The 26,827-nt window shown below is 46.7% G+C and overlaps 1 protein-coding gene across 5 annotated transcripts in view; it reads left to right on the forward strand.

Moving 5' to 3' along the window:
• The window catches only part of nup214 (nucleoporin 214), a 188,923-nt gene that overhangs the window by 11,699 nt on the left and 150,397 nt on the right, over positions 1–26,827 (forward strand). For all 5 annotated transcript variants that reach the window (XR_015760678.1, XR_015760677.1, XR_015760679.1 and 2 more), the window contains exons 7-14: positions 2,378–2,481; positions 4,908–5,014; positions 7,685–7,751; positions 9,698–9,824; positions 15,211–15,369; positions 16,317–16,614; positions 20,266–20,354; positions 21,518–21,582. Coding sequence is in view for 2 of the 5 variants with exons in the window: in XM_087998212.1 (XP_087854338.1) it covers positions 2,378–2,481; positions 4,908–5,014; positions 7,685–7,751; positions 9,698–9,824; positions 15,211–15,369; positions 16,317–16,614; positions 20,266–20,354; positions 21,518–21,582 (1,016 nt within the window). In the remaining 3 variants the exon portion in view is untranslated. The remainder of the gene's footprint in view (positions 1–2,377; positions 2,482–4,907; positions 5,015–7,684; positions 7,752–9,697; positions 9,825–15,210; positions 15,370–16,316; positions 16,615–20,265; positions 20,355–21,517; positions 21,583–26,827) is intronic.

Below are 26,827 nucleotides of genomic sequence, written 5' to 3' on the forward strand. Positions count from 1 at the left end.
TGAAAGGGTTCAGAAAAGATTTACAAGGATGTTACCAGGATTTGGTGGGTTTGAGCTGTGGGGAGAGGCTGAATAGGCTAGGGCTTTTTACCCTGGAGCATCAGAGGCTGAGGGATGACCGTATAGAGGTTTGTAAAGTCATGAGGGGCAGGGATAGGATAACTAGACACGTCTATTCTCCAGGTTGGGGGACTCCAAAACTAGAGGTTTAAGGTGAAATGGGGACAATTTAAAAGGGACCTAAAGGGCGACTTTCTTACGCAGAGGATGGTATGTGTATGGAACGAGCTGTCAGAGGAAGTGGTAGAGGCTGGTACAATTACAGCATTTAAAAGGCCCCTGGATGTGTATATGATTCTGAAACGTTGAGGGGGATATGGGCCAAAGCTGGCAATTGGGATGAGATCAGTTTAGGATATCTGGTTGGTATGGATCAAAGGGTCTGTTTCCATGCGGTACATCTCTATGCCTCTATAATTTATTGTTTTCTTTTAATAAATAGGTGATCTTTGGCACCACTGTTTTGATTCTGACAGTTGTTGGAACTGTCCGATATAATAAAAGCAGGCAATGGCCATTTGGTCCCTCAACCCTGCTATCTCACTCAGATGGAGTTCTGCAAGGAACTGCTACCATTTTAAACCACTTTGCTCCATGTCTCTCAATACCCTCAATCAAAAGCACTCCATTGATTTCAGTCTCAGAAACTCCTTTTACACAATTTGGACAATAATCTCAAAGCAAAAATCATTCTGCAGACTATGAAGAATGGAGTTGGCAGGTTTTGTACAGAGTGGGATGCAGCAGAGCAGTTGGTCAGTGGTGGGATTGAGCCCACAGTGCAACACACTTAACCCACTGATGCAGCCAGATATGGTATTCAGGACAGAAGTAAGGAGAACTTCTTCTGGGAGTTGTCAATCTGTGGAATTCTTTACCACACGGGCTGTACGGGCTGGATCATTCAGTATGTTCAAGGCTGAGATAGACAGATTTTTAATCAGGAAGGGAATCATGGGATGGATGGTGGCTCAGTGGTCAGCACTGCTGCCTCACAGCACCAGGGACCTGGGTTCAATTCCAGCCTCAGGTGACTGTCTGTGTGGAGTTTGCACATTCTCCCTGTGTCTGCGTGGGTTTCCTCTGGGTGCTCTGGTTTCCTCACACAGCCCACAGGGCAGGTTAGGATGAACTGGCCATACTAAATTGTCCCATAGTGTTCAGGAATGTTTAGGTTAGGGGTAAATATAGGGCAAGGGGAATGAATGGGTCTGGCTGGGTTACTCTTCGGAGGTTTGCTGTGGGCTTGTTGGGCCGTAGGGCCTGTTTCCATGCTGTAGGGGTTCTCTGATTCGATGAGGAAAAGTTCGATGATTCGATGAGTTATGAGGAAAAGTCCGAAAGGTGGAGTTGAGGATTATCAGATCAGCCACAATGCCATTGAATACTGGAACACTCAGTGGGCTGAATGGCCAGCTTCTGCTTCTCTGTCCTGGGACTGCACCTCAGGCTGAGGAACCTTCTTGAACTGTATATAATTTTACCACCCGCCTATAACATTGGCCACTCAAATACATGTGACTATGCATATTAAGGGGGAAGGCATAGCCTGCCATTCAATAATATCAATCCCGCTTACCCTCATGTACCTGGTCAGAACAAGTCATTGATCATATTTGTACATTGGTAGCTGTTCCTTGCAGAACCAGCCTTAGGGGAGACCACTGTGCTGTATGCTTGATCCAAAGGTGAAAGCTGTCCACTGAACATCACAATGAGGTGTCCCTAAATCGGAGAGTTATTGAATTGCTGCCTGAGGGAGGAGTTCCCATGTGGCTGGATCCTGGCAATGGGCAGATCACTACCCTCTCTGGGTTGCTGTTGTTCGGTCGGTGGGTGTTTGCAGTTCTGCTGTGTGCTGCTGGTCGTGACCTCCCAGGGGTAGACACAGAACAGCAAGCACAGAATTTCAAAGGCGATTCCTCATCATCTGTGACCATGACAGAGTGCTGTACAGCCAGCAGGGTGGAGTTACTGTCAGCATGAGGTAAAATGACAAGAAGTGCCATTGTTGAAACACAGTTGCAATCATCGCTCTTCCCCCATTAAAGACAATGTGGGAACTTCCCCATAACAGGGCACTTACTTTGTGTCGAACTGTGTACACTGCTGCACCCCACACACACAACTGCTCTATGTTTGGGTGTAGGCTGAGTAGTGCTTTCAATTAAAAACTAAATGTTCACTTTTAAATCCCAGGGCTGCTGCATAGGAATGCTGACACCTTGCTGTGTCCGGCCTGTTTTGACAGGGGGTTTGAGTGTGACGGTAGTGCTGGCAATCCCTCTGTATTCCTAAAGTCATTTTCTTTTGGCAGTGTTGGATATCTGTTGGATCAGCACGTACGTTTTTGCGGTGGTTTATGTGGCTGCGGATGGATCACTGGAAAGCCCTCCTGAGCTTGTGATGGTCTCCCTGGCGGTAGGTGCACACTTTGATTTTCACACCAGCCTCGTGTGTCAACCCTCTAATATCCACCCCTCCCTCTCCCCCCCACACACTCAGGCACGCACACGTATGTACGTTTTCGCGCTCTCTATCTCTCTCTCTCGCTCGCTCGTGTGCGCGCACACACAGTCTCTCTCTTGACTGGTTTGACAGTGCTGTGTGAATGTAGGTCTTCAGCTCAGCTCACAATGCACAGTGTCAGAGATGGTGGGGTTAGGGCCTGTTCTTGAGAATGAGGTGTAACATCCTGACTGATGCTTCCTTTGCTATCCTGGGGGAGTCCATCAGGTGAGCTTTTAAATGAAGGCTAAAATAAAACCAAGAACTGTGGATGCTGGAGATCTGAGACAAAAACACAAATTGCTCATAAAACTTGGCAAGTCTGTGGGAAGAAAGCACAGTTGTTTCTGTTTCATGTCTGCTGACCTATCATCAAAACTCTAATGAAGATTATATCAAACTTGAAATGTCGACTCTGCTTTCTCTCCAGTTGGCTGTGCTTTCTGTCCAGACCTGCTGAGTTTCTCCATCAGTTGCTGTTTTTGCTTCAAATGAAGGCCTGATCTGCTCTTTCATGTGGCATCACTCTGAGAAGTTCCACAGGCCTTCCCTGCAGAGTCCCGGACAATATTCATGCCTCAAAGAAACCTTGTCATCTACCAAGCGCAGATTGCTGGTCTGAAACTACCGATCGAACAAATAGGTTGCGGGTGACTACATTTCCAAAGTACTTGATCAACTACGGAATACTTTGGGCCATCCTGAATTATTTTATCCTTTATCTTTTGATGGGATCTAGTCATTGTTGCTCATTTTAACCATCTTGGTGAAAGTTGTGGAGTCAGAGCTTTTAACAGCATGGACTGAGGCCCTTCGGCCCGTCATGTGCACACCTGTCATCATGCATCCATCTGTTTTACTCAGAATTTGCACCATAGCCATGTATACTTTGGCATTCAAGTGTTCATCTAAATAATTGGAATCATCGAATCCCTACAGTGTGGAAACAGGCCCTTCAGCCCAACAAGTCCACACTGACCCCCCCGAAGAGTTACCCACCCAGACCCATTCCCCTACCCTATTATTCTACATTTACCCCTGACTAATGCACCTAACCTACACATCCCTGAACACTACGGGCAATTTAACATAGCCAATTCACCTAACCTCCACATGTTTGGACTGTGGGAGGAAACCCACGCAGACACGGGGAGAACGTGCAAATTCCACACAGATAGTTGCCCGAGGCTGGAATTGAACCGGGGCCCTGGTGCTGTGAGGCAGTAGTGCTAACTCCTGAGCCACTGTGCCGTCCCTTAAATATCTGGAGAGTTCCTGTCCCGACCTCCCTTTTAGACAGTGAGTTCCAGAAACCTAACCCCCACTGGGTGAGAAATGTTTTCCTGCTCCTTAAACTGTGTCCTCTTGTTATTGACCCCTGGACGAAGGGCAAGTGTTTCTCCCCATCTACACTGACTGTGCCCCTCAGAGGTTTGTACACCTCCATCTACCTCTGCATTCAGGAAGTAAGAAGCTTTCCCGAACTGTTGCTGTCTGTTTTGTCCAGACACTCCCACAACGTGGTTAGAAAGGGATTTCCAGGACTTTTTACCCAGTGACATTGAAGCAATGGTGAAATAGATCCATGTGATGATGCTGTTTGATGTGGGGGGGGCTTGCAGGCGTGTTTCTGGCTGTCTCCTGCTTTGCTCCTTGGTGGTCCAGGTGGTAGCTTTGGAATGTGTTGCCAAAGGAGCCGTGAGTTGCTGCATTACACCTTGTCGCTGGTACACACTGCTTCTGTTCTGCATCAGTGTGACAGGAATGAGTTTTGAGGGCTGTGGATGGGATTCCAGCTTCTGCAGTGTTGAGCTTCCTGAGTATTGTTGGAACTGTGCAGGCTGTCCAGGCAAGTGGGGAGTAGCCCATCACACTCCAGACCTTGTACCTTGTAGATGGTGGGCGGGCTTTGAGGACTCGGGAAATGAGTTACTTACTCAGAATTGCCACTTTCTGACCTGCTGTTGTAGGTACTTATTCTGAAATGTGCTGTGTAAATATAAGTTTAGTTGTTCTTGAACCATCTATGCCATTGAGGAAACCCTGACAGAATATGCTACAGAGCAGTGTGAATCAGGCCATTGTTGCGAGGTTAACGAGCGCTGTGGTGGGCCTGATAAACAAAGTCAAAGAGTAGGTTGGCCTGTTCCCTTAGGAAATGATTATTGAGAAAGAGACAGGGCTGTTAAGCTGCTGCAGAGCTTCTCTTTAAAAAATTGTCACCATTGGCATCTCACAGTGCTGAGTGTTGGCTCCATTTATTGCTAATACAGTTTAATGTGAATATATATAAATCCTTTTCCATTGGTGATGAAATGAGAGTGTGCTTTATTTTTCAGAAAAAGGATGAGAAACGAGAGGACCAGTTCTTAAACTTTAACGACCTGTGCTTTGGGATATCAACTGAGAGGCAGCACCACTACTACCTGCATTACTTTGAGTCTTGGTAAGTTGAGGACAACCTTCATTCACAATGCACTGGGTGAACGTGGAATTGATAAGATTCAGAGTACAAGTCACACCTGACAGATTGGATTCGACCTCCAGGCATGATAGGTGCAACTTGTTTTATCAATGGGCCGTGACAGCAGAGCCTGGCTCTGATCATTCCCCCAGCATCAACATGTACAGGTAGCTCAGGGAACGGTGACATGCATCACAAGGGACTTGAGGAGGAGCCAGGCTCCTTCACAGTGGCTGGGCGTGTAGGGAATGAAATCTTATGCAAAGAACTCGGAAGTGACTTACCTTGGTAAGAACAAGGGAGAAACACAGTAAAGGTGTTTGTGGTGTAATGTGCGTTTCATCAACACTAATTGGCTATAACGCAGTTGACGATTTGTGGACGTTGTTTGGATAACGCAAGTTTTCCACTGAGCAGGTTTAGCGATTTTCTATTAGCGAGCTTCTGCAGTGTGATTTTCCACAGCGGGTTTCCATAGTGCGAGGCTGCAGAGGAATACAACTGTTGTGTTACACCAGAACGCCCTGTAATAAGCAAATTTCGAATCCTGAGCATAAACAGAGCAAAGCGGACCAAAATATGGAAGTTACGCTGAAACGTGGCAAACCACTGGCTGTTGCAACAGGAATATTGTGTCCAATTCTGGCCGTCGTGCGTCAGGAAGGATACAGAGGTGCTGGCGGGACACAAAAGGTTGGCCTGAATGGTTACGGGGACAAAGGCGGTCAGTTTCCTGGACAGATTGGAGAAGAGGAAAGGAGATTTGGTAGCAGCCTTCAGGTTCATGAGGGGAGTGGACAGAGCTGATAGAAACTGTTCCCATTGATGGAAGGGTCAGGAAGTGGAGGGCAACAGATCAAAGTGATTGGCAGAAGGAGCCAGTGGTGAGTCGAGAATGATTGTGTTCCCCATGTGGAGTGGTTAGCGACTGGGAAGCCCTGCCTGAATATGTCTTAGAGGCAGATTCAGTTGTAGCTTTTGAAAGATGATCACCTGAAATGCAATAATTTGCAAGGGGCTGTTGTTTGTCACATCTCTCGTGGCTATTCCTGGGAAGGTCGCCAAACTGAGAGACTTTCAGAGAGCAATGATGTGTCAACCACGTCACTGTCGATGTGAAGTGATAGGTCACCCAGACTGGATAAGATATTCTTGCCTTAAGAATATTAGAAGGATACCAGGCAGCTTTTTCCGGCAATCCACAGTAATTTCATGGTCACCATCACTGATGACTGGCTTACAATTTTAAATTTAGTAATTACTTCACTTCAGATTCCACTGCTGCCATGGTAGGATTGGGGCCCACCTCCCCAGAGCATCACCCTGTGTCTGTACGTTACTCATCCACTTCAGCACTGTCCAGTCCGACATTCAGTACTTAGACAGAGTTTGAAGTTGGGAGCAACCAGAGAAGATGCAGTATACTGTACACTCACCTCAGAGCCAGAGTGCCCTGGGATTTGGCTCTGTTTGAGAGCCTTTGTGCTGAATTCAGACCGATACTGTTAGCACTGATGTGGCTCAGCAGAGTTGGAGCTGCCGACCTGCGCTCTCAGTAAAACATAAAGGCATCACTTTGAAGAAGAGCAGCTCTCCCCTGCTGATCTGGCCAATATTCATCTCTCAAACAACAACACAAACAGATTCATAGAATCCCTACAACATAGAAACAGGCCATTTGGCCAATAAGTCTATACTGACCCTCCAATGAGGGTCCCTATCACTCTACATTTACCCTAACTAATGCACCTAACCTACACGTCCCTGAACACTACGGGCAATTTAGCATGACCAACTCACCTAACCTGCACGTCTTTTGGACTGTGGGAGGAAACCAGAGCACCCGGAGGAAACCCACGCAGACACGGGGAGAATGTCCAAACTCCCCCCATACAGTCACCCAAGGCTGGAATCAAACCTGGGTCCCTGGCGCTGTGAGGTTGCAGTGCTCGCCACTGAGCCACCCAGGATTTGGTGATTGTTCATGGTTTGTGGGAGTTTGCTGCTTGTGCACATTGGCTGCTGCAGTCCGACATTCAGTACTTAGACAGTAAACCGATTTGTGGTGGGGCCATCTTCAAATGGTGAAAGGTATTCTATAAGTGAAGGGTTTGGTTAGGGTCCAGTGGCATGTTAATGATAGTACATCGAGCAGCCCTTGTATAAGATACATTTCCAAACTTGGCCGGTCTGTGTTTCAAAATGCAGTGCTGGAGAAACTCTGCCAATCAGGCAGCATCTGTGGAAAGATAAACCGAATTAACATTTCCAGTCCAATGACTGTGCTACTTTGGTAGCACCTGCAACATTTTGCTTTTATTTGATTAGTCTGCAGTCCGTTTGGCCAGTGCATTACGCAGTCGTCTTGTTTAAAAAACTATTTGACAGAAGCTGTTCAAGGTTTTGCATTGACCTCACCTGCAGTTAAATTGTGAACAGATTACTGAGCCCTCTCAACAAGTTGACATGTGTTTGCTGTGTAGATCTCTGTTGTAAATGAACTCACTCTAAAGCAGTGAAAACATTTCATGGTAAAGATTTTGCAGAATAAAAGATGATTTTGTTTTAGCCTTGAATGTCTAGAATTGGGCTGGGTTTGGTTCTGAGGTGAATACTGACTGCAGTGTCCAATTCATGCTGTGCTATTTACAGGGATCTTATCTTGGCCTCTTCAGCTGCATCAATTGAAGTCAGCATTGTTGCTCGGCAACCCGATAAGGTAACACCACTGATTTCCAAAGGCTTTTTTTAACTGAAGTAATTTGTACATTAGCGATGAATAGGATCTGGATTTTTTTAAAAAACCTCTTCTTGAGATGAGTGTCACTCATAAAACCAATGAAAGCTTTTCACTGTATTTTATAGTCTTACTGTAAAATACACATGGCAATAAAATAAGTTAGTTTTTTCATCCTTTACTGCTCATCTCGGATTGCCCTTGAGCTGAGTACCTTGATCAGCTGTTAGAGGGCAGTTAGGAATCAGCCGTAGTGCTGTGGGTCTGGAGCCACTTGTGGGTCAGACCAGGTGAGGATGGCAGATTCTCCATCTGAAAAGTACATCAATCGAGAATCATTGTCATGGTCACCATTACTGACAGGAGCTTTATCTTCAATTGTAGAATCAGAGACTCCCTAAGGTGTGGAAGCAGGCCCATCGGCCCAACACGTCCACACCGATCCTCCGAAGAGTAATCCACCCAGACCCATTTCCATTGCTCTACATTTTCCGCTGACTAATGCACCTAACCTACACATCTCGGAACACTATGGGCAATTTAACTTGGCCAGTTCACCTGACCTGCACATCTTTAGATTGTGGGAGGAAACCGGAACATCCAGAGGAAACCCACGCAGACACTGGGAGAATGTGCAAACTCCACACAGTCAGCTGAGGCTGGAATCGAACCTGGGTCCCTTGCTGTGAGGCGGCAGTGCTAACCACTGAGCCACCCTACTGCCCTGTTTTAGGAACTGATTTCAAAGACCTTTAACTCCTGTGGTGGGATTTGAATTCTATCCCCAGGGTTACGGGTGGCGTGGTGGCTCAGTGGTTATCCCTGCCACTCTCAGCACCAGGGACCCAGGTTCAATTCCAGCCTCGGGCGACTGTCTCCGTGGAGTTTGCACATTCTCCCAGTGTCTGCGCGGGTTTCCTCCGGGTGCTCCGGTTTCCTCCCACAGTCCAAAGATGTGCAGGTTAGGGTGAATTGGCCATGCTAAACTGCCCACAGTGTTAGGTGCATTAGTCAGAGGGAAATGGGTCTGAGTGGGTTACTGGGAGGGTCGCTGGACTTGTTGGGCGAAGGGCCTGTTTACACAATGCACAGAATCTAATCTAATTTTAGCTTGGGATCTGGATTACTAATCCAGTAACTTTACCATGAGACCACCAAAACATGACCATTGTGGTTCCAGTGTAGCCGCTTGATCCCGGGAGCACAGAGGCACAAGCTGTAATGGTAGGGATGTTGGTCACCAAGACCATTAAACAAAGCACTGGGGTTCACATCTCCAGACAGAAGAGTTAGGTCAAACTCATATTGAACCTTGGCTCGACCACATCTGCTGTATTGGGTGATCAGTTTCCATCTCCCTGATATTGAAACACTGGAAATGGTGCTGGTAACAAACGTTAAGAGATGATACCATGTACTGCTGCATTGCACCGACAAAGGAAGACTAAACAGGCTGGGGCTCAAAAGAAAAAGTTGATTATCTGATGGAGGGCGGTCTTTGAGATTGTGAGGTGATTTAGTTGGGTTGACAAGGAGAAATGCTTTCACTTCCTGGGAAAACCAAAGCAAGGGGCCATATGTATGAGTTTTGAATAAATCCAATCGAGAATTCAAAAGGACATTGTTAGCCAAAGAAAATGAGGAGAATGTGGAATTCACCACCAAATGGAGTGGCTGAGGGAAGTTTGATGGAACCATGAGGGATAAGAGATTTGAACGCAGTGCTGCGAGGGATTAGATCATGCAGCAGCGAGAGGAGATACAATGGCTCTTCTACTTGTGATGTGTTTTTTAAAAAATCACTTGTGGTCATTGCTGGATGGACCCAGCATTTATTGCCCGTCCCTATTTGTACCTTGAGAGGGTGGTGGGGAGCTGCCCTTGTACACTTTTTGCAAGTCTCTGAATGTTCTTTGCTTCTCGTTCAGGTCAACTGGGAAGTCTGGGTCTTGGAGGATGCAGCCCGCGCAGAATTCCCTGTGACTGACAATAGCGATGACACAATGCCAGTTGGTATTGGTGTTGACATCACCAATCAGCAAGCGATCGCCATAGGTGAACTTTTCACTCTTGGTTTATGAATAGATGTTTATGATGGTATTTATCCGTGCATGGTTAGCTGTTGTTAGCCCTAGATGTGATAGGGATGGGGATCACTGGGGTAAACTGTACCCATTCTAAGCAGTGATCTTTTTACCTCAAACCTGAGAAGATGGCACCTCTGACATTGCTGCATTCCCTCAGTTCCAGTCCTGAGTGGGCCAGCCTCGATTTTCTGAAGTCCCCTGGGATGGGACTGAGCTTGCACCTATGCCATTGAGGTGCACTTTGTGGAGGTTGGAACACACAACATTACAGCACAGTACAGGCCCTACAGCCCTCGATGTTGTACCACCCTATGAAACCAATCTGAAGCCCATCTAACCTACAACAGTCCATTCTCGTCCATGTGCCTATCCTATGACCATTTAAATGCCCTTAAAGTTGACGAGTGTACTACTGTTGCAGGCAGTGTGTTCCATGCCCCTACTACTCTCTGAGTAAAGAAACTACCTCTGACATCTGTCCTATATCTATCACCCCTCAATTTGCAGCTATGTCCCCTCATGCTAGTCATCACCATCATCAGAAAAAAGCTCTCACCGTCCACTCGATCTAACCCTCTGATTATCTTCTATCTCTCAATTAAGTCACCTCTCAACTTTCTTCTCTCTAACAAAAACAGACTAAAGTCCCTCAGCCTTTCCTCGTAAGACCTTCCCTCCATACCCGCCAATGTCCTAGTAAATCTCCTCTGAACCCTTTCCAAAACTTCCACATCCCTCCTATAATGCAGTGATCAGAACTGCATACAATACTCCAAGTGCGGCCACACGAGAGCTGCTGCATGACCTCATGGTTCCAAAACTCGATATCTCTACTAACAAAAGGCAACACACCGTATGCCTTCTTAACAGTCCTATCAACTGGGGTGGCAACTTTCAGGGATTTATGTACATGGACAACGAGATCTCTCTGCTCATCTACACTACCAAGAATCTTACCATTAGCCCAGTACTCTGCATTCCTGTTACTCCTTCCAAAGTGAATTACTTCACACTTTTCCGCATAAAACTCCATTTCCTACCTCTCAGCCCAGCTCTGCATCTTATCTATGTCCCTCTGTAACCGAGAACATCCTTCGGCACTGTCCAAAACTCCACCGACCTTAGTGTCATCCGCAAATTTGCTAACCCATCTTTCTACACCCTCATCCAAGTAATTTATAAAAATGACAAACAGCAGTGGACCCAAAACACCACTAGTAACTGAACGCCAGGATGAACATTTCCCATCAACCACCACCCTTGTTTTCTTTCAGCTAGTCAATTTCTGATCCAAACCACTATTTTGTGCAGTATCCTACCATGGGGAACCTTATCAAATGCCTTACTGAGATCCATATACGCATCAACCGCTTTACCCTCATCCACCCGTTTGGTCACCTTCTTAAAGAACTCTAGGGTTTGTGAGGCATGACCTACCCTTCACAAAATCGTGTTGACTATCCCTAATCAGCTTATTCCTCTCTAGATGATTATAAATCCTATCTCTCATAACTTTTTCCAACACTGTACCCAAAACCGAAGTAAGGCTCGCTGGTGTATAATTACCAGGGTCGTCTCTACTCCCCTTCTTGAACAATGGAACAACAATTGCTATTGTCTAGTCTTTTGGCACTATTCCTGTAGACAATGATGACATAAAGATCAAAGCCAAAGCTCTGCAATCTCTCCCTGGCTTCCCAGAGAACCCTAGGATAAATCCCATCCAGCCCTGGACATTTGTCTATTTTCACACTTTCCAGAATTGCTAACACCACCTCCTTGTGAACCTCAATCCCATCTAGTCTAGTAGCCTATACCTCAGTATTCTCCTCTATAACATTGGAAAAGATCAATGCGAATACTGACAAAAAAAATTCATTTAGCACTTCTCCTATCTCCTCTGACTCCACACAAAACTTCCCACTACTGTCCTTGATTGGCCCTAATCTTGCTGTAGTCATTCTTTTATCCCTTATATGCCTATAGAAAGCCTTAGGGTTTTCTCCAATCCTATTCCACAACAACTTCTCATGTCCCTTCCTCACTTGTATTAACTCTCTCTTTAGGTCTTTCCTGGCTATCTTGTAACCCTTAATCACCCTAACTAAGCCTTCACATCTCATCCTAACATAAGTCTGCTTCTTCCTCTTGATTCAACTTCCTTAGTAAACCACAGCTTTTGCGCTCGACAATTTCCTCCCTCTCTGGCAGGTACATACTTATCAAGGACACACAGTAGGTGTTTCTTGAATAAACTCCGCATTTCTATTGTGCCCATCCCCTGCAGTTTTCTTCCCCATCCTATGCATCCTAAATCTTGTCTAATTGCATCGTAATTGCCTTTCCCCCAGCTGTAACTCTTGCCCTGTGGTGTATACCTATCCCTTTCCGTCACTGAAGTAAACATAACTGAATTGTGGTCACCTACCTCTGAATCGAACAACTGGCTGGGTTCATTACCCAGTACCAAATCCAATATGGTATTGTCCTTTGTTGGCCTGTCTACATACCATGTCAGAAAACCCTCCTGCACATAATGGACAAAAACGCACCCATCTGAAGTACTTGCACTATAGTATTCCCAGTCAATATTTGGGAAGTTGAAGTTCCCCAAAGCAAGATGAGATACAAACCAGTTTTGTGTTGTGGTGTGTTCCTGCAAAGTGCAATTTGTGATAATAAGATGTAGTGTGGTTTACCAGTTATGTCAAAGCAAAATGCAGCAGATGCTGGAGATCTGAAATAAAAATAAATGAAGGAAATACTCACCCAGTCTGGCAGCACGTTGGGGACAGAGAAATGCCTCAAGTTCTTGTTTGGGATTCGGGTACGTGTGTTCCATTAACCTACAAGTTTGTGTTCTCTTAAAGCTGTAAGACATATTACTTACAAATATTAAGTAAGTAATTCCAAAAAGAACTGAACTACAGGGTGGGTTGGATGGCCTGTTATTTCAAATGCGTTTACGCTTCTCCATGGGAAGCAGGGTTAGAAACTAAAAGATAATGAAACCAGTCACAGAGTCGTGCAGCATGGAAACAGACCTTTCGGTCCAACCAGTCCATGCCGACCATAATCCCAAACTAAGCTAGTCCCTTTTGCTTGCTCCCTGGTCCATATCCCTCCAAACCTTTCCTATCCGTGAACTTATACAAATATCTTTTAAATGTTGTGATTTTACCTGCATCCACCACTTCCTCAGGACTTTCATTCCACATATAAGCCACCCTCTGTGTAAAACATTTCCCCTCATCTCTTTTTTAAATCCTTCATCCTAGGGAAAAATTAACTAACATTAGCTCTGTCTGTATCTCTCATCATTTCATACACCTCCCAACTTCCTACACTCGAGTGGAAAAGGTCCCAGCCTATCAAGCCTTTCTGTAGAACTCTAAGCTTCCGTACCCAGTAACATCCTGGGAAATCTTTTCTGAATCTACTCCAGCTTTAACAATATCCTTCCCAGAACTGGATGACCAGAAGCTTCCAAGGTTTGAACTTGGCCAAAATTGGGGATACTCTCCAAATTCACCTCTTATGCCAGGGCTTTTCAGCAAAGTCCTGAAAACATTGTTAAGAATTTCAAAGCTCTGATCTGAACCTCTGCCGTGGTTACAATGCTTCAGTCTCTGGAGAGGACCTAATAACCGATGGGGTGAAAATTCCCACCCACTTACTAACAACACAGGTTTCTAAATGTTGAGTGCAGAATATGCATGGAAGCAGCTGGTGGAAGGGGAGTGACTCAACTCGCTGGTGTATAATTACCAGGGCTGTGAACTGCAGTGAAAGTTTAATCTACAATTATTCACAAAGGAAGGCCCCGTCTATGTCTAAATGCCCAACGTTGTACTAGCATTTCAGGGAATGTGAAGTATTAGAGATGACCCTGCTCCATCCAGTTGGTTGGTGCTTTGCATTTTGATTGGAAGTTGTCTCCTCAGAGTTGGATGGGGGTGTGGGATAAACAATTGGAACATAGCATGAACTGAAGGGAGGAACTCATTGAAAAGTAAAGACTACAACGGCCATGGTTACAGTATCTCTGACACAGGAGAAAGCCATTCAGGGGCATGGGAACTATCGGATAGAGGCATTGTTCCGAACTAGTAATCCAGAGACACAGGGAATGCTGTGGGGAGCCATGGCAGATCATGATATTTCAATTCAAAATGAAAACTTATTTGGAATTAGGTAGTCTAATAATGACCATGAAATATTGTCAGTTGTCGGAAAAATCCATATGTGGATTAACTATCTTTCTGGGTAATTCCTCTTCCCTCTAACAGCCATTCCCAAGTTGACACATAGAGCGATAGTCGGTGAGCCCTGGCTCCCTACTCTCCAGCCAGAGCTTCTCAGGGGGAGGAACGGCTGGGCACCAGATGATGATCTACAGTAATGTAGTGGGAATGGTCAGGAGTCACACAAGACCTGGATATCGTCCCACTGGTTTATTTGAAACCACAAGCTTTCAGATGGGAGCATTGCCCCCTCCACCAAGTGAAGCCGAGGGAAGGGGAATTCAAGATTTTGTTGCTTGGCACCACTCACTGCAGCAGACTGTAATCCATCACTGCGAGCAATTATCACCACCCCAAACATTTACACACACCAATGTGAAGAGAAAATTTAGTCCATCAGTTTAAATTGTTCTTCGTTTTGCATCTTCTAAATTCCTGTGTCCACATTGCACTTGGAACTGTCTTTGTGAATTTATTATATTCTGTCAGCAATGAAAATGATCTGGCAGGGTGTGTAAAATAGTTGTCATTGTCATAGAAGATGCATCTTTATTCGATGTGCCTCAGTGACTGCGTACCCCCAGTACCTCTGCAATCTCCTCCAGCTCTTGAGCCTTTGCTGTCTCTACTTGGATAACTTGGCCTTTTGAGCCACTCCGGTGTAGGTGTTACACCAGTTAGCAGCTATACCTTCAATTGTCAAGGCTCTGAGCTTTGGAATTCCCTCCCGAAACATCACCATCTCTTTTCTTTTTGCTTCTTAACACTCTGACTAAGCTTACTGCCATTGATGATAATTTCATGGTCATCCACTACAAACCACAGCTTTCAAAGACTTATTAACTGAATTCAGATTCTACCTCCTGCCAGGAGAGGGTTTGAATCCCTGACCCCAAAGCATTCTTGTGGAGTACTAGTCCAGCGATATCACCATTACAGTGCCATGTCCCCTGCTCGTAAGAGTATTTGATAATTGCATACACTGTGGCATCCATTTACTTAGTTTTGAATGAAACAAACATAGAATTGACCAGACCTTTAAAACTGGTTTTCAGTTCAGCTGGGTGTTTTAAAACATCCTTAAATGAAATACATTTTCTCTTTTTGCAGGCAATGAGAAGACTTTCCCTCCTTCTCCAATCTTGATATTGCTTTCAACAGATGGTCTCCTATGTCCGTTCTATATGCTCAACTCTATACCTGGAATGAAGTCACCAGTGAGATCACCAGTTTGCCCACACATTGAAGGGGAGAGAGAACCCAAGCCAGGTATCGGTTACACCCACAGCCTACAGACGAAATACCCACGACCATAGAATTTTAAGTGTGAAACAACATCATTTTACTTATTTGCAATTGTGCTGACTCTCTGAAAGAACTGTTCACTGGGTCTTATTCCCTTTGAAAAGCTATAATTGATTTTCACTTCTGAATAGTTCAATCCCAGCTCCAGATATTTGTCCCATTGCATCTGTGTCCCGTTTGTCTCAGAAGGGCTGTCTGTATAACGATGGGTTAAGTTCAGGTCCACTTTTGCCCTTTTATATGGAAAATCTTACAGCTCTATTTTGAAGAGGAGCAGGGAATTTTTAGTTATCCTGAATAATATATACCTTTTTGCGCTAAACCAACTGATTGGCTAAATTTGGAGGCTCATTGCTTTTGCACTGAAGAAAACATGGCAGCTGATTTGCACATGGGAAGGCCCCATAAAGAGTCATTGATGAAGAAGACCACGTTGTTTTTGGTGATGTCTCTTGAGGGATAAGTACTTGCTGGGACATGGGGTATGACCTTGTGGGAAGTGATGACATAGTGGTATTATTTCTGGACTGTTAATCCAGAGAACCAGGAAATGTTTTGGGGACCAGGTTCAAATCCCACCATGGCAGATGATGGAATTTGAATTTAATAAAAATATAGACTTAAGAGGCAAATGGTGACCATGCATCCATTGTCGATTATCCGAAAACCCCATCTGGTTCACTAAAGTCCTGTAAGGAAAGAAACTGCCATCGCTCCCTGGTCTGGCCTACATGTGACTCCAGACCCGCAGCAAAGTGGTTGACTCTGGCATGTCCTTTGCGCAATTAGGGACGGGCAATAAATGCATGCCCAGCCAGCACCGCCCTCGTCCTGTGAATGAATTTGAATCAAAGTATAATGATAATGCTGTGTTGAAGATCTTGCCGTTAATGTTTTGCCTTGCCTTCCAGCTCAGGTATCAATACCTGCCCCGTCAGTACTGATGCCATCGCACGTTGCGACTGCTTTGCCACAGCAGTCTGCGGTGGCCATGCACCCGCCGGCTTCCTTCCGTCCATCTGTACTGCCAGTCATCCTGCCGTCTTTCCCCAACTTCCCCAGGGTACCTGCCCAGACTCCACATCCCAAAGATATGCCGACTGCTGAAGTCAAAATCGAGCTGGAGGAAGTGTCCTCTTTGAGTGACAGTCAAGGACCTGGTGCCTCTGGAGCAAAGCTGAGTCCGGTACCACCTGCAAAATTTGTCAGGCAAGTTTGTATTATCCCTACCTGTCTTGTCGAATCACATCGAGCCTCACAGTTCAGAAACAAGTCTTTGTGTTCTGTGACCTCATGCTGGGATGTATGCCTTCTTTCTTGTGTAATCCTTTCCTGCCCCATTGTCACTTCTTCTCATTCTCCCACAAGGAAGCCAAAAGCTGATGGATTTAATCAGCAGATCTGGCACTCCCTGTGGAAAGAGAAACCGTCACCAGTCATGATTTAATGACCTTTCATCAGAACTTTTCCTTCTCTCTTCTGAGTTTATCCAGCTTTCCCTTAAATGCGTCTGTGCAATTCAGACCAACTACTCAACGCAGTAGCAAGTTCCAGATTACAGTCAAACTGCTTAAAGAAATTTCTCTTGAAATCTCAGTTGGATTCTTGAATGTTGACCGTCAGGCTTCCCTATCATAGAAAGGAACCCTTGTCTATTTGGTCTTTGCTGTCATGGATAATCTTTTAACTCTAGATTTATCCTTTTCCTTAGATGAAATTATAGAAGATGTGGTTAGTAAGTTTGCGGATGTCACTAAAATTGATAGTGTAGTGGACAGTGACGAAGGTTACCTCAGATTACAAAGGGATCTTGATCAGTTGAGCCAATGGGCTGGGGAGTGGCAGGTGGAGTTTAATTTGGATAAATGTGAGGTATTGCTTCTTGGTAATACCAACAAGGACAGGATTGGTACAATTAAAAGTAGGGCCTCAGGTAGTTCTGTAGAACAGAGAGAACCAGGGATTCAAGCACACGGTTCTTTGAAGTTTGCATCGCAGGTAGACAGTTTGGTTAGGAAGGCATTTTGTGCACTTTCCTTCATTGCTTAGACCTTTGACTCCAGGAGTTGGGATGTCACGTTGAGGTTGTATAAAACATTGGTGAGGCCTTTTCTGGAGCACTGTGTCCAGTTCTGGTTGCCCTGTTATAGGAAGGATATTGTTAACAAAGAACCTGACAGCACAGGAACAGGCCGATCCATATCTATCCAAACCTGCCGCCTATTTCCTCAGGATCTGTATCTCTTTGCTCTCTGCCCATTCATGTATCTGTCTCAATACATCTTAAATGAAGCTATTGTTGCCGCCCCTACCACCTCCACTGTCAATACATTCCAGGCCCCCACCCTCTGCAATAAGAGCTTTCCACGTATATATACCCTAGCTTTTTTGCTCTCACTTTGAACTCGTGACTCCCAGTAATTGAGTCCCCCGTTCTGGGAAGAAGTTTCTTGCTATCCACCCTGCCTAGACCGCTCATGATTTTGTAGACCTCAATCAGGTCCCCTGTCAACCACCTCCTTATTTCCAACAAAAATAATCCTAATCTACTCAACCTCTCCTCATAGCTAGCCCTATCCATATCAGGCATCCTGGTGAACCTCCTCTGCACCCTCTCCAAAGCATCCACATCTCTTTTGGTTAACATGGCGACCAGAACTGTATACAGTATTCCAAATGTGGCTGAACCACATTAAGTTGGAGACGATTCAGAAAAGATTTACGAGAATGTTGCCAGGAATGGAAGGTTTGAGTTATAGGGAGATGCTGGACAGGCTGGGACTTTTATCACTGGAGTGTAGGAGGTTGTGAGGTGATTTTATAAACATTTACAAAATCATGAGGGGCATAGGTACGGTGAGTGGTAGGTGTCTTTTCCCTTGGATGGGGAATTTCAAGGCCAGAGGGTGTATTTTTAAGGTGAGAGGAAAAGGTTTTAAAAAGAATACGAGAGATAATTTTTTTTTTATACAGTGGTTAGTGTGTGGCATGAACTTCCAGAGGGAGTGGTGTATATGGGTGTAGTTAAAACATATAAGAGACATTTGGATAAGTACGTGAATAGGAAAGGGTTGGAGGGATATAAGCTGGGAGCAGGTGCAGCTGGGACTGGTTTAGTTTGGGATTGTAGTCAATATGGACTGGTTGGAGCAAAGGGTCTGTTTCCGTGCTGTGTGACTATTGCCTTCTCTTTTTCGCTTTCGGTCATGCTGTGAAATTATTTGGAACATGCTGACCACAACATGGCTTACATTGAGAACGAGTCTTTAAGGTTTGAAGTGAATGTGACAGTGGATAGTTTGAAAGCAGTCGCAGTCAGTCTGCTGTGAAATTAGCTGCCCAGCCTGGATTCCAGAATTCTAAAAGGCTACTTTGGTAAAAGTAAACTATCCAAACCTGCCTTCACTTTATGTCGGAATCTGCCATCTGACTTGAGCCATGATTTGTCAGTTGTTAAGCCTTTTCCACAGTGAAGCCTTTTTTAAGCATTCAGGGATATGGGCTTTCCTAACTGGGCCAGTATTTGTTGCCCATCCCTAATTGCTCTTGAGACGACTGTGGTGAGCTCTTTTGAGGAAATCTGTCATTCATTTAGTATAGGTGTTCATTTGGGAAGGAACTTCCAGAACTTGGACCCAGTGAGGGGGAGAAAATGACTGTATGTTCCCAAGTCAGGATGGTGGGCGGCTTGAAAGAGAACTTGCAGGCTGTGGTGTACCTACTGCCCTTGTCATTCTTGATGGTAGTGATCAAGAGCACGGATTGCCAGCTCTAGGTAAGGCCCCCTTGCAGTGGGGTGCCATGGTAGAGGAGGGACAGTAAGGGGAAGTAGGGCTCCACGTTGGGATCCAATTTCAGCACCGCATGTTCCACAAAAAAACATCAAAATAATGATCTGTTTCCCAGTCAGAGAGAAGTCTTTCCTATTGTAATGTACACTGAGTCACTTTCAGCTCTCGCTGTGGAAATGGCAAGTGTAGTGGGGTGGTTATCTCGTGCCTCCCTGAGACCAGGATAATAAAACCTCCAGCTGAAACTACATCCTCAATACCTCTGACGCTGTAACCTTTGAGACTTGCTGCAGAGTTATGTCGCTGAAGAACACGATTCTGAAGAAGGGTAATTGGATTTCAAATGTTAACTCTGTTCTCTCTCCACAGGTGCTGCCAGACCTGCTGAGTTTTTCCAGCAATTTGTTTTTAATAACAATATGGAATGCATCTTTGAGAGCTGTGCTCTTTGTGCTACCTAATGCTGACATTTGTCGGATATGCAGTTATAAAGTTACACCTTGTTGATTTGGTATCCTTTATCGAAGAAAGTAATTTCTCTCTTCCTACCCTGTCAGCTTCTAAAACTAACTTAAATACCTCTGTTTTTTTTTCGATTTGACTCAGATAGTATTTAGACACAGCCTTTGCCATTTGGCGCACATCATTTGAAGGCATTGGAGTTTTAGCTGGGCTGTCGAACAGAGACGTTGGGGTGGGTGCATACCCTTACTTCCTTTACATTGCTGCAGGGGGGTTACCCTTAAACTGTCTGACCAAAATATAACCATTCTTACAGTTATAATTCGCTTTGTGTGAATGCTGTCTGACTCACTGAGGTTATTTCTTGTCCCAGCATGTCATTTCAGTGTTTGTGCTGAACTGGCTCTCGCGAAGCTGAACGTGTTGAGTGAAGAGTCCGTTAGGGAGCGTGGCACAGGTTTGCAGCAAGTGTGGACTTGATGGGCTGAATGGTTTGTGCCCGTTCTGTGGTTTGATGTTTTATGGGCGCTGGTTACTTCTTGAAGCTCTTTGGATATTTTTGACTGCCTGTTTTGCTCAGCAGTGATGGGATCACTCTGCTTTGTAGGTTCTTGGGGAGTGAATCATCCAGTGAGATTGAGTGGCAGCAACAGATGCAGCAGCTGCTGCCCTCTGCAGCACAAGGTCCAATTCCAGGTACTGCAACGGGAAAGATGACTTGATCAGAAACGTGCTCTTATCCTTTTGGAAGTCCCATCTTATTTCTTTAATATTCTTGGTGACAGGGACAGTTTCTGTTTCCAGTGCACTCTGCTGTGTTTCCCTGCCAATACCACTTTGCTGTCTTTGCCCGTGGCTCACACTTCCCCTCCTATTTTCAAATCCTTTTCTCTTTTGGTCTGCCTCACATCAATTGCACACTCTTCCGTCTCTTCCCTCTCCCCTAGCATTGTCTCCTTGCTATGCCTCCGTCCACCATACCATCCCACCACTCCCCCCGTCCCCCTCACCGCCGCTCCCCTGTCCCCCTCACCGCCACTCCCCCATCCCCCTCACCGCCGCTCCCCCGTGCCCCTCACCGCCGCTCCCCGTCCACCTCACCGCCGCTCCCCCGTCCCCCTCACCGCCGCTCCCCCCGTCCCCCTCACCACCGCTCCCCCCGTCCCCCTCACCGCCGCTCCCCCGTCCTCTCACCGCCGCTCCCCCGTCCTCTCACCGCCGCTCCCCCGTCCCCCTCACCGCCACTCCCCCGTCCCCCTCACCACCACTCCCCCCATCCCCCTCACCGCCACTCCCCCCATCCCCCTCACCGCCGCTCCCCCGTCCTCTCACCGCCGCTCCCCCGTCCCCCTCACCGCCGCTCCCCCATCCCTCTCACCGCCGCTCCCCCGCCCCCCTCACCGCCGCTCCCCCGTCCCCCTCACCGCCACTCCCCCCATCCCCCTCACCGCCACTCCCCCCATCCCCCTCACCGCCACTCCCCCCATCCCCCTCACCGCCACTCCCCCCATCCCCCTCACCGCCGCTCCCCCGTCCTCTCACCGCCACTCCCCCATCCCTCTCACCGCCACTCCCCCCGATCCTCTCACCGCCACTCCCCCCATCCCCCTCACCGCCGCTCCCCCGTCCTCTCACCGCCACTCCCCCATCCCTCTCACCGCCACTCCCCCCGTCCCTCTCACCGCCGCTCCCTCGTCCCTCTCTCCGCCTGCACGGTGAGACTGGATTGTGGTGGTTGGGCTGGGGCAGAGGTTGGTTGGGTGGGGGGTGAGTAGTAGTTTTTGGCAGGGGAATGGATGAAACTACAAAGCATGTCAAAAGCTGTGACAGCCGAACATTTTCTTTCTTTGTCCCTATAGGCAGTATTCGAAGTCTGTTGGGTGCTACTGCCACCTTTCCCGTTTCCAAGACATGTCCAACTCAGGTAAGGGCATGAGTGTGACGGCCCACCGTGTAACTGAATCACTGTGTGTAATGAACAGGTAAGGGTGTGAGTGTGACGGCCCACTGTGTAACTGAATCACTGTGTGTAATGAACAGGTAAGGGTGTGAGTGTGATGGCCCACTGTGTAACTGAATCACTGTGTAATGAACAGGTGAGGGTGTGAGTGTGATGGCACACTGTGTAACTGAATCACTGTGTGTAATGAACAGGTGAGGGTGTGAGTGTGATGGCCCACTGTGTAACTGAATCACTGTGTGTAATGAACAGGTGAGGGTGTGAGTGTGATGGCACACTGTGTAACTGAATCACTGTGTGTAATGAACAGGTGAGGGTGTGAGTGTGATGGCCCACTGTGTAACTGAATCACTGTGTAATGAACAGGTGAGGGTGTGAGTGTGACGGCCCACTGTGTAACTGAATCGCTGTGTGTAATGAACAGGTGAGGGTGTGAGTGTGATGGCCCACTGTGTAACTGAATCACTGTGTGTAATGAACAGGTGAGGGTGTGAGTGTGATGGCCCACTGTGTAACTGAATCACTGTGTGTAATGAACAGGTGAGGGTGTGAGTGTGATGGCCCACTGTGTAACTGAATCACTGTGTGTAATGAACAGGTAAGGGTGTGAGTGTGATGGCCCACTGTGTAACTGAATCACTGTGTGTAATGAACAGGTGAGGGTGTGAGTGTGATGGCCCACTGTGTAACTGAATCACTGTGTGTAATGAACAGGTAAGGGTGTGAGTGTGATGGCCCACTGTGTAACTGAATCACTGTGTGTAATGAACAGGTAAGGGTGTGAGTGTGATGGCCCACTGTGTAACTGAATCACTGTGTGTAATGAACAGGTGAGGGTGTGAGTGTGATGGCACACTGTGTAACTGAATCACTGTGTGTAATGAACAGGTAAGGGTGTGAGTGTGATGGCCCACTGTGTAACTGAATCACTGTGTGTAATGAACAGGTAAGGGTGTGAGTGTGATGGCCCACTGTGTAACTGAATCACTGTGTGTAATGAACAGGTGAGGGTGTGAGTGTGACGGCACACTGTGTAACTGAATCACTGTGTGTAATGAACAGGTGAGGGTGTGAGTGTGATGGCCCACTGTGTAACTGAATCACTGTGTAATGAACAGGTGAGGGTGTGAGTGTGATGGCACACTGTGTAACTGAATCACTGTGTGTAATGAACAGGTAAGGGTGTGAGTGTGATGGCCCACTGTGTAACTGAATCACTGTGTGTAATGAACAGGTAAGGGTGTGAGTGTGATGGCCCACTGTGTAACTGAATCACTGTGTGTAATGAACAGGTGAGGGTGTGAGTGTGATGGCCCACTGTGTAACTGAATCACTGTGTGTAATGAACAGGTAAGGGTGTGAGTGTGATGGCCCACTGTGTAACTGAATCACTGTGTGTAATGAACAGGTAAGGGTGTGAGTGTGATGGCCCACTGTGTAACTGAATCACAGTGTGTAATGAACAGGTGAGGGTGTGAGTGTGATGGCCCACTGTGTAACTGAATCACTGTGTGTTATGAACAGGTGAGGGTGTGAGTGTGATGGCACACCGTGTAACTGAATCACTGTGTGTAATGAACAGGTGAGGGTGTGAGTGTGATGGCCCACTGTGTAACTGAATCACTGTGTGTAATGAACAGGTGAGGGTGTGAGTGTGATGGCCCACTGTGTAACTGAATCACTGTGTGTAATGAACAGGTGAGGGTGAGAGTGTGATGGCACACTGTGTAACTGAATCACTGTGTGTAATGAACAGGTGAGGGTGTGAGTGTGACGGCACACTGTGCAACTGAATCACTGTGTGTAATGAACAGGTAAGGGTGAGTGTGTGATGGCCCACTGTGGAACTGAATCACTGTGTGTAATGTACAGGTGAGGGTGAGTGTGTGATGGCCCACTGTGGAACTGAATCACTGTGTGTAATGAACAGGTAAGGGTGTGAGTGTGATGGCCCACTGTGTAACTGAATCACTGTGTGTAATGAACAGGTAAGGGTGTGAGTGTGATGGCCCACTGTGTAACTGAATCACTGTGTGTAATGAACAGGTGAGGGTGTGAGTGTGATGGCCCACTGTGTAACTGAATCACAGTGTGTAATGAACAGGTGAGGGTGTGAGTGTGATGGCCCACTGTGTAACTGAATCACAGTGTGTAATGAACAGGTGAGGGTGTGAGTGTGATGGCCCACTGTGTAACTGAATCACTGTGTGTAATGAACAGGTGAGGGTGTGAGTGTGATGGCCCACTGTGTAACTGAATCACTGTGTGTAATGAACAGGTGAGGGTGTGAGTGTGATGGCCCACTGTGTAACTGAATCACTGTGTGTAATGAACAGGTAAGGGTGTGAGTGTGACGGCACACTGTGCAACTGAATCACTGTGTGTAATGAACAGGTGAGGGTGAGTGTGTGATGGCCCACTGTGTAACTGAATCACTGTGTGTAATGAACAGGTGAGGGTGAGTGTGTGATGGCCCACTGTGGAACTGAATCACTGTGTGTAATGAACAGGTAAGGGTGTGAGTGTGATGGCCCACTGTGTAACTGAATCACTGTGTGTAATGAACAGGTAAGGGTGTGAGTGTGATGGCCCACTGTGTAACTGAATCACAGTGTGTAATGAACAGGTGAGGGTGTGAGTGTGATGGCCCACTGTGTAACTGAATCACTGTGTGTTATGAACAGGTGAGGGTGTGAGTGTGATGGCACACCGTGTAACTGAATCACTGTGTGTAATGAACAGGTGAGGGTGTGAGTGTGATGGCACACTGTGCAACTGAATCACTGTGTGTAATGAACAGGTGAGGGTGTGAGTGTGACAGCCCACTGTGTAACTGAATCACTGTGTGTAATGAACAGGTGAGGGTGTGAGTGTGATGGCCCACTGTGCAACTGAATCACTGTGTGTAATGAACAGGTGAGGGTGTGAGTGTGATGGCCCACTGTGGAACTGAATCACTGTGTGTAATGAACAGGTGAGGGTGTGAGTGTGATGGCCCACTGTGTAACTGAATCACTGTGTGTTATGAACAGGTGAGGGTGTGAGTGTGATGGCACACCGTGTAACTGAATCACTGTGTGTAATGAACAGGTGAGGGTGTGAGTGTGATGGCCCACTGTGTAACTGAATCACTGTGTGTAATGAACAGGTGAGGGTGTGAGTGTGATGGCCCACTGTGTAACTGAATCACTGTGTGTAATGAACAGGTGAGGGTGAGAGTGTGATGGCACACTGTGTAACTGAATCACTGTGTGTAATGAACAGGTGAGGGTGAGAGTGTGATGGCACACTGTGTAACTGAATCACTGTGTGTAATGAACAGGTGAGGGTGTGAGTGTGACGGCACACTGTGCAACTGAATCACTGTGTGTAATGAACAGGTGAGGGTGAGTGTGTGATGGCCCACTGTGTAACTGAATCACTGTGTGTAATGAACAGGTGAGGGTGAGTGTGTGATGGCCCACTGTGGAACTGAATCACTGTGCGTAATGAACAGGTAAGGGTGTGAGTGTGATGGCCCACTGTGTAACTGAATCACTGTGTGTAATGAACAGGTGAGGGTGTGAGTGTGATGGCCCACTGTGTAACTGAATCACTGTGTGTAATGAACAGGTAAGGGTGTGAGTGTGATGGCCCACTGTGTAACTGAATCACTGTGTGTAATGAACAGGTAAGGGTGTGAGTGTGATGGCCCACTGTGTAACTGAATCACAGTGTGTAATGAACAGGTGAGGGTGTGAGTGTGATGGCCCACTGTGTAACTGAATCACTGTGTGTAATGAACAGGTGAGGGTGTGAGTGTGATGGCCCACTGTGTAACTGAATCACTGTGTGTAATGAACAGGTGAGGGTGTGAGTGTGATGGCCCACTGTGTAACTGAATCACTGTGTGTAATGAACAGGTAAGGGTGTGAGTGTGACGGCACACTGTGCAACTGAATCACTGTGTGTAATGAACAGGTGAGGGTGAGTGTGTGATGGCCCACTGTGTAACTGAATCACTGTGTGTAATGAACAGGTGAGGGTGAGTGTGTGATGGCCCACTGTGTAACTGAATCACTGTGTGTAATGAACAGGTGAGGGTGTGAGTGTGATGGCCCACTGTGTAACTGAATCACTGTGTGTAATGAACAGGTGAGGGTGTGAGTGTGATGGCACACTGTGCAACTGAATCACTGTGTGTAATGAACAGGTGAGGGTGTGAGTGTGACAGCCCACTGTGTAACTGAATCACTGTGTGTAATGAACAGGTGAGGGTGTGAGTGTGATGGCCCACTGTGTAACTGAATCACTGTGCCTAATGAACAGGTGAGGGTGTGAGTGTGATGGCACACTGTGCAACTGAATCACTGTGTGTAATGAACAGGTGAGGGTGTGAGTGTGACAGCCCACTGTGTAACTGAATCACTGTGTGTAATGAACAGGTGAGGGTGTGAGTGTGATGGCCCACTGTGTAACTGAATCACTGTGTGTAATGAACAGGTGAGGGTGTGAGTGTGATGGCCCACTGTGCAACTGAATCACTGTGTGTAATGAACAGGTAAGGGTGTGAGTGTGATGGCCCACTGTGTAACTGAATCACTGTGTGTAATGAACAGGTAAGGGTGAGAGTGTGATGGCACACTGTGTAACTGAATCACTGTGTGTAATGAACAGGTAAGGGTGTGAGTGTGATGGCACACCGTGTAACTGAATCACTGTGTGTAATGAACAGGTGAGGGTGAGAGTGTGACGGCCCACTGTGTAACTGAATCACTGTGTGTAATGAACAGGTAAGGGTGTGAGTGTGATGGCACACCGTGTAACTGAATCACTGTGTGTAATGAACAGGTGAGGGTGAGTGTGTGATGGCCCACCGTGTAACTGAGTCACTGTGTGTAATGAACAGGTAAGGGTGTGAGTGTGATGGCCCACTGTGTAACTGAATCACTGTGTGTAATGAACAGGTGAGGGTGTGAGTGTGATGGCCCACTGTGGAACTGAATCACTGTGTGTAATGAACAGGTGAGGGTGTGAGTGTGATGGCCCAATGTGTAACTGAATCACTGTGTGTAATGAACAGGTGAGGGTGTGAGTGTGATGGCACACTGTGTAACTGAATCACTGTGTGTAATGAACAGGTAAGGGTGTGAGTGTGACGGCCCAATGTGTAACTGAATCACTGTGTGTAATGAACAGGTGAGGGTGTGAGTGTGATGGCACACTGTGT

This window comes from Chiloscyllium plagiosum, unplaced genomic scaffold (genome assembly GCF_037043375.1).
Source record: "Chiloscyllium plagiosum isolate Xiang-an unplaced genomic scaffold, Cpla_swu_hap1 HiC_scaffold_21, whole genome shotgun sequence".
In the NCBI taxonomy this organism is placed as follows: Eukaryota; Metazoa; Chordata; class Chondrichthyes; order Orectolobiformes; family Hemiscylliidae; genus Chiloscyllium; species Chiloscyllium plagiosum.